The following is a 13,126-nucleotide window of genomic DNA, read 5'->3' on the forward strand; positions in this document are numbered from 1 at the left end:
AGTGAGTCAGATTGTGAGGGGGCAAAGATAAAGTGATGAAACCCCTTGCCCAAAACATCAACTGTTTATACCTCGCCATAGGTGCTGCCTGACTTGTCGAGTTCCTGTGGCACTTAATGTGTGTTGCTCTACGGTGAATAGTCTTTTTCCGCCAAAAAATAAGACATAGGAACAGAATTGGGCCATTCTGCCTATCAAGTCTGCTCTACCATTTCATCATGGCTGATCCATTTCTTTCTCAAACCTATTCTCCAGCCTTCTCCCCATAACATTTTACACCCTGACTAATCAAGAACTTATTAACCTATGCCTTAAAATGCATCCAGTGACCTAGTCTCCACAGCCACCTGTGGCAATGAATTCCACAGATCCATCATCCTATCACCCTTTGGCTAAAGAAATTCCTCCTCACCTCTGTTCTAAATGGATGTCCCTCCATTTTGAGGCTGTGCCCTCTGTTCCTAGACTCCCCCACCAAGGAAAACATCCTCTTCACATCGACTCTATCTAGGCTTTTCAACTTTCAATAGGTTTCAATCAGATCTCCTCTCAGTCTTCTAAATTCCACTGAGTACAGGCCCAGAGCCTTCAATTACTGCTCATATGATAACCCTTTCTCTCCCAGAATCATTTTCGTGTACCTTCTCTGAACTCTCTCCAATGTCCACACATCCTTTCTTAATCAAGGGGCCCAAAGCTGCTCACAGTACTCCAGTGAGGCCTCACCAGTGCCTTCTACAGCCTCAGCATTACATCCTTGCTTTTATATTAGTTAAAGTCTGTCCCGAGCCATATAGGCTCATCAGGCCGGTGCTTATTTCCGGTTTCCGTGGCGTGAGGCAGTTCGAGACTCTCCCCCGGATAGGACGCCAGTCTATCGCGAGGTTATCCCCCAGCATTTTTGCCGGTACCCATTTTCAGCTGGGTGGACTGGAGCAATGTGTGGTTAAGTGCCTTGTTCAAGGACACACACGCTACCCTGGCTGGGGCTCGAACTCATGACCTTCAGATCGTTAGTCCAACACCTTAACCACTTGGCCACGTGCCACACTTTTATATTAGAGTCCCCTTGAAATATATTTTCAAGAATTGGGGAGAGGGGGAAAGGAGTATAAGATGTGTTTAGTGGTAGGATCCTGATGAAGATAGCAGTGGTTGCAGAGAATGTTGTGGTGAATGCGAAGGCTTGTGGGTGGTAGATAACAATAAAAAGGGAACTTCAGCTCTATTATGGTGATGAGAAGATGGGTAAGGCAGACGTTCAGGAACTTGATGAGGTTATCAGGGCTCCTTGATGTCAAGTCTGTTGTCATATCACAGGGCAGTCCCTTGAGAACTTGGTTATTGGCATCACACACAAAATGCTGGTGGAACACAGCAGGCCAGGCAGCATCAACTCAAGTCCTGACGAAGGGTCTCGGCCCGAAACGTTGACAGTGCTTCTCCTTATAGATGCCTGGCCTGCTGTGTTCCACCAGCATTTTGTGTGTGTTGTTTGAATTTCCAGCATTTGCAGATTTCCTCGTGTTTGTTGGTTATTGGCATGTTTGGTTCATTCATGGGATGAAGCCATTGCAGACTGAATTTATTATTCGTTCTCGATTTGTAGTGAGATAGTAATCTAGGACTTATGAGAGAGGCTCAGATTATTAATAACTTTAAAATGCAAGCAGGGGACTTAAGGGTATGTGAGAGAGAATAAATTGCATAGCTGAAGGAGAAAAGGGAAGGGGAATAGACTTTGACATGAGGACAGCATTTGACGGTCTGTGACATCAAGGAGCCCTGATAAATTGGATGTCAGTTAGCATCAGGGGAAAATATCACATACTAAGGGCAAAGGTTATTGTTAATAAAGGTCAAACAACCCAAACCAATGGCATGGCTGCAGGAGTTCCTCATGGGAATGTTCTAGGCCTAATATTCTTCAGCTGCTTCAACAAAACCCTCCCTTCCATCATATGGTGTACATTCCATTGTACACTGCTGTATGTGCAACGCAAAATTCCATTCACAACCCTTCAGTAATTCAAGGAGTTCACAGCAAGACCTAGCCAACTTTCAGGCATGGACTGAAGTACCAAACCGCCACAAAAATGACATGGAATTAGCAATCCCCTTTAACCACTGTGCCACGGTAGCGCAGCAGTTAGCACAACGCTACTGCAGCTCTGGCCGTTCTGGAGTTCAGAGTTCGATTCTGGTGCTGCTCTGTAAGGAGTCTGTGTCCCCTCCCCATGAAGTGGGTGGGTTTTCTCCGGGCCCGCTGGTTTCCTCCCACAGTCCAAAGGCGTACCAGGTGCTGTAAGTTAACTGGTCATTGTATGTCGTCCCGTGATTAGGTGAGGGTTTGATTGGGATTGTCAGGGGGTGCTGGGGCGGCACGGCGCAGTGGGCTGGAAGGGCCTACTCTACGCGGCATTGCTGAGACAAATATACACTAAAAGAGATAATAACCTACGCTTGAATTACCTTTCGTAAGCAACATACTGGGATCATCACAGACCAGAAACTAAACTGAACACAAAAAAAAAGGGAGGCCATATAAACCTGTCCCACCATTTAATGACACTGGCCTGATCTACGGTGGCCTCAAATCCTCTCCTATGATTTTCCCCTCTTCTTCTCCATCTATCAAATATTTATTCACTCCACATTTAAGTATTTCTAATTGTAAATAAATAGCGTAAAAAGAAAGCAAAATAGTGAGTCAGTGTTCATGGCTCCCTCACTCTGTGAGGATAAATTTCTATGTACCTCAGTTTCAGATGACTAACCCTTTATATTGCAGTTAGGTCCCACTGTTTGAGATTCTCCCTCGAGAGAAAGCATCACAGTATCTACCCTGTCAAGCACCCTTCATTCTTCTAAGCCGTTAAGAGCTACAGGCTATTTAGTCTTTCTTAGAGTGGTAGGCCAACCCATCCTTCCCAAAAATTAACCTGATGAATCTCCTTTATACTGCCTCCAATGGTAAGGGGACCAAACCTGTGTACAGTGTTCCAAGTAAGGCCTCATCAACACTGTACAAATGCAACAAATTCCTTCACAGTGAAAATTTTGTTTATCTTCTTATTACTTACTATTAATTATTATCTTATTAATTACTTATTGGACTCACTGGCTCATTTTCCTTGGTTCATGAACCTATCATATAAATACTGTGGCTAAAAGACCCGATTAGAGTTTGGTAACACTGCAGTGAGTAACCTCCCATAGTCTTTAAACCATTTACAGGGCACACAGCCAAGAATGTGAAGGAATATTTTGAATGTTCACTGTGCCACCAGAATTGCTTTACAAATGTATAAGGTTACCTGACTCAATATTCTTAAACAGGCTGGATGATGGGTTAAATGGTCTGAAGTTTCATTCTTGAAATGTACTTATAGTTTCTTCAAGGATCGATTCATCAGATCCATTTTTATGCCATGGCTGTGTCTGCAAGATTGTTCCTAAACCAAATGGCACTACACTGATCCATATCGATTAACACCAGACCACTTTACACATAACGTGTCTTTTCTCCTTGTAAAAATTGTGCATACTTTATGTTTAACTTATGTACTTCTTAGCAATGCTACTTATGAAGCAATGTGCCTGTGATGCTGCAGTGACAATAATATGACAATAATTCAAGGTGGCAATTGGATTTAGCAAAATCGTATATCAACCTTCTTTAAACCCCCACAGGAAACTCCGACACGAATGCTAATTAATAAGTACAAACTTAATTACTAATAAATGCAAAATTAAAAAGATTGAGATGCATATTGCTTTCAAAGCTCAAGGCAGGAGGCACATTTTCAATTTTCAGTTTGCCTCCGAATTACACTTTGCTGATTTCTGCTTTGGTGTAAGGACTTGCCTTTTCAGTGACTGGAACAGACTCACTGATGGCAGGCGTAAAGGTGGCTCATTGGTGGCCCTCTCAGGCCAACTGAATACAGACCTCAACCCACAATGAAGTTAAAAAACACAAGTTCTCATGTTTAACATCAATAAGAACTGTTGTAACTCTTCATTCCTTTCTTATTCTTTGTCACCATGCACCATGGACATCCACAGAAGGAACTCTTAATGAACTCATCAAAACTATTCCAAGATTGGCCACCAAGGCATACATGGAAGCCTTCACAACTTCCAAGCAGCAATCAGTAATTCAAGCCAACAGGAATTAGTTGTGTAACTGTCTATTCCACAACTACTGTGCCAAGAATCAGTCACTACAGGCCAATCACACCATTTCTAAATCAATCTGGATTCATTGCCATTCCTTGTTTCACATAAGCATTCTTCCAGAACTCCACTTTTTCCACGTAGATTAAAAAATTCCAATTTAGGAGGAAAATCAATTGATTAAATCTGTCCTTATCTAACTTACAAATAAATTAGTCATTAACATTAATGGAAACTTGAAGGTACAACAGCTAATTTATACTGGTTGATCATATCCATATCATTCACTTGAAATTCAGAATCATTTATGTCAATTAAATGATGGAATTCAGAAACATTATTACCAGTTAAACAATGAGTTATAAACCGAGCATGGAATAAAACCAGTCACCAGGCTAAAACTTACCATCTCCAGTTTCCATTAGCTCAGCATTGCCGTACTTTGGGACTGCTCTAGGTGTTGATCCTTGTGGCCGTTCAACTTGTATTGAGTGCTCTGTGGTGTAAGTGGTGATGTCTGGAGGTGCAGAATGGTTTTCTAATGGAAGTAAAGGTACAAGTCAAACAAAAATAAACATTTTAACTAACTGGCTTAAAGGCAATTTTGAAATGTAATGCCTTCTTGAAACCCATTTGGTTAACCGTATATACATCTGATATGTAAATAAACCTAAAATTTGCTTAGGAAGATTAAGTAACCAACGCTCAGGTTAACTTGCCCACTTCTTGCTTTTTGATCTTACTCATTCTCCAGTTTGATGACCAACAATAAGAAAACTAATCTAACTCATTCCTTGCTATCATTTCCTCAGTTTGGAATATTGATTTACAACCCCATTTTATTACTGCAATTTTTGGTACACCAAATGAGGATGGTAGTCGACTTTCCCCTTCAATTAGACGAATGATCGCCTTTGCACCCCTAATGGCTAGAAGGTCTATATTACAAAATTGGAAATAAGTAAATCCTCCTACCACGTTTCAGTGGATCTCTCAAACTATTTCTTGTTTGAGTTTAGAAAAAATTAGGAGTACTATTTTTGATCCATCAATTAAATTTGAAGAAACCTGGGGACCGTTTATCCAACATTTTCATATGAGTTAATTTGGCCTTTTCCGGACCTTTTCTCTTTTTATCCTTGTTCTGGTATGGAGTTCCGGAGTTCTTGACACTATCATGTACATATAAACTATAATTATTGCCCATGTTAGTCTAGGTTTATTTTTTTTTCTAATATATATTTTTTCTTGTATTTTTTACATTTTTTCTTTCTTTTAGTGATTATCCTTTCCCATATATAATCAATATAGATTTGACTGATTATTATATGATGTTTTTTTTTGCTGATATTTTAATAAGATACTAATATCTTATTACTAATTCAATTTCAAGCCTAATGTATGTACAACCTATTCAATATTATGTTATGTTATTTTTTTTATATATGAAACTCAATAAAAAGATTGAAAAAGAAAAGAAAAGAAAGAACTCATTCCTTAGATGTAGATGCACAATATATTGTTATAATACCTTCTCTGCTCTGTAAAACTTTCTTGCGCAGTACAAATGTCACCAAATGCTTTGAAAAATGAGCAACGTTTGGTGGACTTTGAACATTCAGTTTGTTCAAACTCTGTTTTATTTCTGCACTTGATAAGCACATCCTCTATATGTCACTTCAAACTCACTTGCAATTTGGTTAACAGCAATGTAGAGCCTTTAAAATGAATAAATAATTTTGTTCTGTGTCCCGTCTAGTATTATTTTCACATGTAAAAATTGTGGACATACCCCAGGCTTAAGGACCTTCCATCTCACCGTTTTAAGACTATTGAACGATGATAAAATGGACTCCTGACCTTCTAATCAACATCGTTATATATAACACGTCATTGTCTACCTATACTGCACTTTCTTTGAAACTCTTGTTGTTTTACCTTGCACTACCTCAATGCACTGTTGCAATGAATTGACCAGTAAGGATAAAACTCAAGACACACTTTTCACATTCCTTGGTACATGTGACAATAATAAACCTATTTACAAAGTTTATGTTTAATCATGTTTATTTGTAACGGTGAGATAGAAACTGTCCTTAAGCTTGGTGGTATGTGCCACAGTTTTTACAGAAAAATTACGCAATGTGAAAATAATACTAGACAGGACACAGTTAGAACAAAATTATTTATTCATGTTAAATGCCTGCATTGTTGCTGAGCAAATTACAGATGAGTTTGAAATGACACTACCCCCACTGATCAAGGTCACGTGAAGCCATGGGAGCAGGTGGTGGATGGTCGTATGAGTAGCTGGTGCACATCACAAGTCCTGATTATGGGACCACTGACTCAAGGCCAACAATCTCTGAAGAGTGAAATCTGCTGATATGATGCCATATGTCTAATGCTGCTACATGCAAGCTTCTCACTGCACCTGTGCATACGACAATGAACTTGACTTTAACTTTGAGTAAATATCCCCAAGTGCCTCATTATATCATTACCCATCAAAATATGAAACCAAGCTACATAAGGATATATCAAGAGAGTGGTAAGCATTAAGAGCATCTCAGAAGTGGATGGAAGCAGGCTTACTCATTGAAGGAATTCCAGATGTCATTTACCCTAAGTTCTTGTTTCAGCTTGCTCAATTTCCTTGTGATATACTCCTGAACTCTTCCAACAAATTCCTTCTAACTTGCCCATCTTGAAAATCTATACACAGTGTATCTATTATTTTAAAAAGCCAATTGTAACGTTACACACATTTCACATAAGATCACATGGGAGCCCATTCCACCACGGCTGGTTTATTAACCCTCTCAACCCCATTCTCCTATCTTCTCCCCATAACTTTTGACATCCTTAAACAAGAAGATTTAAATATACCTAATGACATGGCTCGCACAGCTGTTTGTGACAATGAATTCCACAGATTTATCACCCTCTGGGTAAGAAAATTCCTCCTCATTTCTGTTCTAAAGGGACGTCCTTCTATTCTGAGGCTGTGCCCCGTTGTCGCAGACACCGCCACCAAAGGAAACATTCGCTCCATCCACGGAAAAGGAAACTTTTCAATTTTTGGTAGCTCTTAATGAATCAGAATCAGATTTAATATCACCAGCATATGTCATGAAATTTGTCAAGCTTGTGGCAGCTGTACAATGCAATACATAGTAATACAGAGAAAAATATACTGTGAATTACTGTAAGTATATATTTATAATAAATAGTTAAATTAAATAAGCAATGCAAAAAAACAAAAATAAACAAGTTAAATAGTGTTCAAGGGTTCAATGTCCATTTAGGAATCAGATGGCAGAGGGGAAGAAGCTGTTCCTGAATTGCTGAGTGTGTGCCTTCAGGCTTCTGTACCTCCCTCCTCATGGTAGCAATGAGAAGAGGGCATGAGATTGCACCCCATTCCTCTACATTTGTTAGCTTGTCATTGAAACTCTGATACATCCCTAATACTCAGTTGTTTTGTGTTAACTGTAAATTGGTTTACTCTCATGAATTACTTTAATCTACATGGGAATCATAGAACAACTGCCGATGCTAGAAATCCGAAGCATTTTGGTAAAAAGCAAGAACAAGCATTCAACAGATTCTGCAGATATGAAAATCATGAGCAACACACACAATATGCTGGAGGAACTCAGCATGTCAGGCAGCTTCGATAGAAATGAATAAAAAGGTTGACACTTTGGGCCGAGACCCTTCACCAGGGAGGGGAAGACGGCAAAATAAAATGGTGGAGGGAGGGGAGGGAGGGAAAGCTAGAAGGCGACGGGTGAAGCCAGGTGGGTCAGAAAGGTAGAGGACTGGAGAAGAAGGAATTTGTCAGGAGAGTGGAACACAGAAGAAAGGGAAGAAGGAGGGGAAGCAGGGGGAGGTGATAGGCAGACCAGAAGAAGAGGTAAGAGGCCATAGTGAGGAAAAGAAAAAGAGGGAAAGGAAAGTGGATAAGATAAAATAAAATTTACTGGCTGGAGAGATCAATGTTCATGCCAACAGATTGGAGGCTACCTAGATGGAATATGACGTATTTGCTCTTCCACCCTGAGAGTGACCTCATCGTGGCAAAAGAGGCCATGGACCAACATGGGAATAGGAATAGGAATTAAATTGGTTGGCCATCAGGAAATCCCACTTTTGGCAGATAGAGTGGAAGTGCTCGACAATACTATCTCCCAAATTACTTCGGGTCTCACCAATGTATAGGAGGCTGGGCTAGATTGCATTAGACTCAGCCTGGCCACCATTGCGTGATACCTCTCCAGCCACATTAACCTTACATGGCCATGTGCTTTGCACTGACCTCTGACCTTGGGCCTTTGCTGGCCAGCCACCAGCCTTAGGCAAAAAATGCAGCCCTGTCCCCCTGACACCTTATGCTGGCAGATTTTTCTCACTGTATCTAACTGTCTCTGCAGATCAGAGAAATTTAAATTTAGTTGAAAAACATTAAAATAATTTTTAAAACATAAAAACTTACAAAAACAATCACATGCTGTTAATTAATTGCCACCAATTAGAGCAGATAAAAATAATGAACATTCGAGTGCAATTGAACAGGGCTGCATTATCTATGGCTGACGTAGGGCTGAGGGTCCAAATACAACATGTATCCAGTCAATTACGAACAATAATGGGTTCAGTAATAAGTCCATGGTCAGAGCATCTTACCTCTAGAGTATTGCATAATTCGATTATCTGGTCTGCAGATCCAGACAGCACTGACACAAGCAGACCAGTGAGATGGAGACTTTCAGGGGACCTGTTAGCTACACAATCTGTGCAATACAACCTGCTAATTCTGCTGCTCAGTCTGTTTTGTATTCCCAGTATTCTGTACAGCTTCTTTAGAGTTTGAATCTACTTGGGAAGTGGTGAAATAACTCATCTTTCTCTCCTCTATTAACTCTCTAAGCGCGTGTAGGTTGAGTAACTGTGGCCAGATTCTGCTCAAGCCCCTCTGCGATATCTTTCTAAACCCCAAGTATCTATTATCAGGTTGTTGTGGTGTGCTCACTGAGTGTTCTGCTCAGAAACACCATGAATGTCCTCATTCTCACCTAATCTATATTTAATCAATATCTCCAGATAAATGCAAACAGTGCAATGAAGTCTCATTTTGTGCGTTAGCTCCTGAAAAAGCAAAGGTGAGAACACATTTTCAGGAAGCAATTTGAGAGTGATTTGATTGAGACAGTCACAATAGACTTAGATAGTCACAAACATGAGAAAACTTAAAATAGTGTAAATTGAGAGACGCCCTCAGTAGTGTGAGAGCCAGGAAATGCTGATTAAAATTGAAGGGTATAGATGCAAGAGTAGGGCAGTTTAGTGATGTGATTTTCACCTTCCCCAGATGTAGTTACAGTCAAGAACCAGATGCTTGGAAGATCCGTGGAAACTGGCTTAATCCAGACTTTCACAAAGGGATTGCACAATACCAGAGATAATAATTTCCAGGGCTATGGGAAAGAGCAGGGGTAAGGGACTGACCGGATCGCTGTACAGACTCCTGTGCTGACTCTATTATACAATTAAATTTACCAAAATTCTCATGAAATCAACTTCTAAAACTGAATGAACGGATGGGAGTCCCTCTCTCCCAATCCAGCCCACTACACGTTTATGTATTGATTTATTGAGATACAGCAAGGAATACGCACTTTGAGCGGCACCACACAGCAACCCACAATTTAACCCCCAATTTACAATGACCGGCCCGAAACCTCGACTATACTCTTTTCCATAGTATGCTCTTTCCCATAGATGCTGCCTGGCCTGCTGAGCTCCCCCATCATTTTGTGTGTGCTGTTTGGATTTCCAGCATCTGCAGAATTTCTCTCATTTGTGATTGAACCTATTAACCAGAACGTCTTTGGACTGTGGGAAGAAACTGGAGCGCCCAGAGAAAACTCCCACATTGTACAGGGAGCATGTACAGACGTCTTGCAGGTGACATTGGAACTGAACGCTGAACCCCAAAGTCCTGAGCTGTAATAGCATTGTGCTATAACCACTACACTACCGTGGTACCCCACACAGTGTGTTCTGTCACTAGCGAATGAATTAGCCAAGTTCTTTCCCTAGTTCTTAAAAACAAACGTGAAGAAAACTTTAAGAAGATGGATACAATAATTAAATATAGTACACCGGGACAAGAGAGAATCTGCAGATGCTGCAAATCAAAACACACACACAAGATACTGGATGAACTCAGCAGGCCAGTCAGCATTATTGGAAAAGAATAAACAGTTGACATTTTTGGCCGAGACCCTTCTCATCTTTTTTTCCAGTCCTGATGAAGGGTCTCGGCCCAAAACGTCGACTACTCTTTTCCATAGATGCTGTCTGGCCTGCTGAGTTCCTCCAGAATTTTGTGTCTGATACTACTCAGGGCATTAACAATTTCAACTTAACAAGAAGTTAGTGCCAATTACCTTTTAATATTGCATGACATCACCGTTGTTTTTAGAAACACACACAAAATGCTACAGGAACTCAGCAGGTCAGGCACCATCTATGGAGAGGAACAAAGCCAGCGTTTTGGGCTGAACTGTTTATTCCTCTCCATAGATACTGCCTGAGCTGCTAAGCCCTCCAAGCATTTTGTCCACTTTACACTTGATATCCAGCATCTGCAAAATCTCCTGCATTTGGCTTCAGAACGTAAGCTAAAAATTTCACATCAACCAGCAAGAAAGCAAGTGTATCTACCCATTCAATGGAATGTTATGTTCAGGAAACAAAATAAAACAATTGCCATCTGTTCATTTTCCTTCAATCAGGAGTTCCAGATCTTGTTTGAAGTTGCCAATAACTGAAACAGATCATCTCCATGACCTTTTCACTCAATTGTACTTACTGTATTATTTCAGCATGCAACATATTAAATCTATTATATCAAAATGGCAGCAGAGTATTCAAATGATGCATTTCTGGCCTCCTACTGGGATAATAACACAGACTTTGCAAGCACTTTTTGTAATTACATCTAGCACAAATAGCTGGTTATCTATGGCTGACATCTTTAATCGTATCATTGGGTAAAGGTTTTGTACCAATAGATTGCCTCTACAGCCTCAACTCATCCAATATTCTGAACCTGATGCCAACAGCTCAGCACATTCATACGTTAAAGACTGGTTCTGGTTTTTATTTCTCAGTGGGCAATAACTACTTTAACTAATCAAGTTCCTTCAAACAGATAATATAGCTATACCCAACAGTGATATCCAAAAGTACCATGTTGTACTTTGCACTCACTGTGAGTCAAATTTCATCCTCTAACAAAATATTCAAATTATTTAATTGTATTTTCAGGATGTATTTTCCTTTTAGAATACCCTTACTGGGTGCACCTCTACACCTATTCGTTAATGCAAATATCTAATTAGCTAATCACGTGGCAGATATTGAAAGCATAAAAGCATGCAGACATGGTCAAGAGGTTCAATTGTCGTTCAGGCCAGACATCAGGATGGGGACGAAATGTGATCCAAACCGGGTGGGACGGTTTTAGTACCTCAGAAACTGCTGACCTCCTGGGATTTTCACATACAACAGTCTCCAGAGTTTACAGGGAATGGTGCAAAACACAAAAAATGTCCAGTGATGGGCATTTCTGTGGGAGAGAAAATGCCTTGTTAATGAGAGAGGTCAAAGGAGATCGGCTAGGCTGGTTCAAGTTGAGAGGGAGGTGAGAGTAACTCAAACAACCAGAGTGAGAGCATCTCTCGAGTGTCAAACCTTGAAGTGGATGGGCTACAACAGCAGCAAACCACAAACGTACTCTGGACACCTTCTTAGGTACAGGAGCTATTTCATAGACACTGAATGTGCACGTTTTCCATTTTTTTTTACTCAAAATGCTTCCATTCGAAAGTTACAGATTGGCTGCATTGCTATTTTATCTTTTCATACGCTCGAAGCAAAATTGTAGAACAACTGGAACTTCCTTTTAATATGGTGAAGTGCATTAAGGTGTTTCCCAGAATGCTATCAACACACACAAAATTGCTGGAGGAACGCAGCAAGCCAGACAGCACCTATGGAAAGGAACAGTCGACCTCTTGGGCCAAGACCCGTCATCAGCCCTGTTTATTTCTTTCCACAGACGCCGTCTGGCCTGCTGAGTTCCTCCGGCGTTTTGAGTGTGTTGCACTGGGTTTCCAGCATCTGCAGATTTTCTCTCATTTGTGCAATCAGCATGCCCTTTTCTCATTGCTGCCATCAGGGAGGAGGCACAGGAGCCTCAACACTCAACGCTTCTTCAACGCTAGGTACAGCTTCTTCGCCACCCCCCCCCCCCCCATCAGATTTCTGCACAATTAACAATTTCTCACATTTTCTTGGTCTCTTTTTGCACTACTTATTTAATTTATTTTTACATATACAGATATTTCTTTTTGTAAACTATACGCATGGCACCGTATAGCAGCTGCAGAACAACAGATTTTACAATATACGCCTGTGGTATTAAAGCTGATTCTGATTCAAGTCAGGAAAGGTATTGATGTATCTCATTACAACCACATACTCAACAAAAGCTGCTACTGCAGCTTCCTGAAATGGTTTGGATATGTTACATTTCAAAAGCAGTTGAAGTTCATTTCAATTGTAACTTTTCCATTCCCTGGAGCCATTTATGCAACACCACTTGCATGAAAAGGACAATATTTTACAAACTTTCCTCATAACTCAAAAACTGCTCTTACCTTTGTATTTCCCTGTGCAGTGTATAAAATACATCACGATTCACAAATTTGTTATAAAATAAAAACAAAAGATGCTGGAAATACTTTTCAGCTCAGGACACAGCTGTAGGAACAGAAACAGAGTTAACGCTTCAGGTCACAGACTGGTTCGATCTGGGAAGGAGACAAAAGAGGCTCATTAAGGTGAAGGAGAGGTGGGGGAGAGGAATGTCTCT

General features: G+C 40.5%; 1 protein-coding gene across 4 annotated transcripts in view; it reads right to left on the minus strand.

The window, feature by feature from the left end:
- Positions 1–13,126, minus strand: part of LOC132395384 (disco-interacting protein 2 homolog C) — a 594,953-nt gene that overhangs the window by 190,948 nt on the left and 390,879 nt on the right. For all 4 annotated transcript variants that reach the window (XM_059971899.1, XM_059971900.1, XM_059971901.1 and 1 more), the window contains one exon: positions 4,586–4,717. In XM_059971899.1, the coding sequence (XP_059827882.1) occupies positions 4,586–4,717 (132 nt within the window). The remainder of the gene's footprint in view (positions 1–4,585; positions 4,718–13,126) is intronic.

Source organism: Hypanus sabinus, chromosome 6, assembly GCF_030144855.1.
Source record: "Hypanus sabinus isolate sHypSab1 chromosome 6, sHypSab1.hap1, whole genome shotgun sequence".
In the NCBI taxonomy this organism is placed as follows: domain Eukaryota; kingdom Metazoa; phylum Chordata; class Chondrichthyes; order Myliobatiformes; family Dasyatidae; genus Hypanus; species Hypanus sabinus.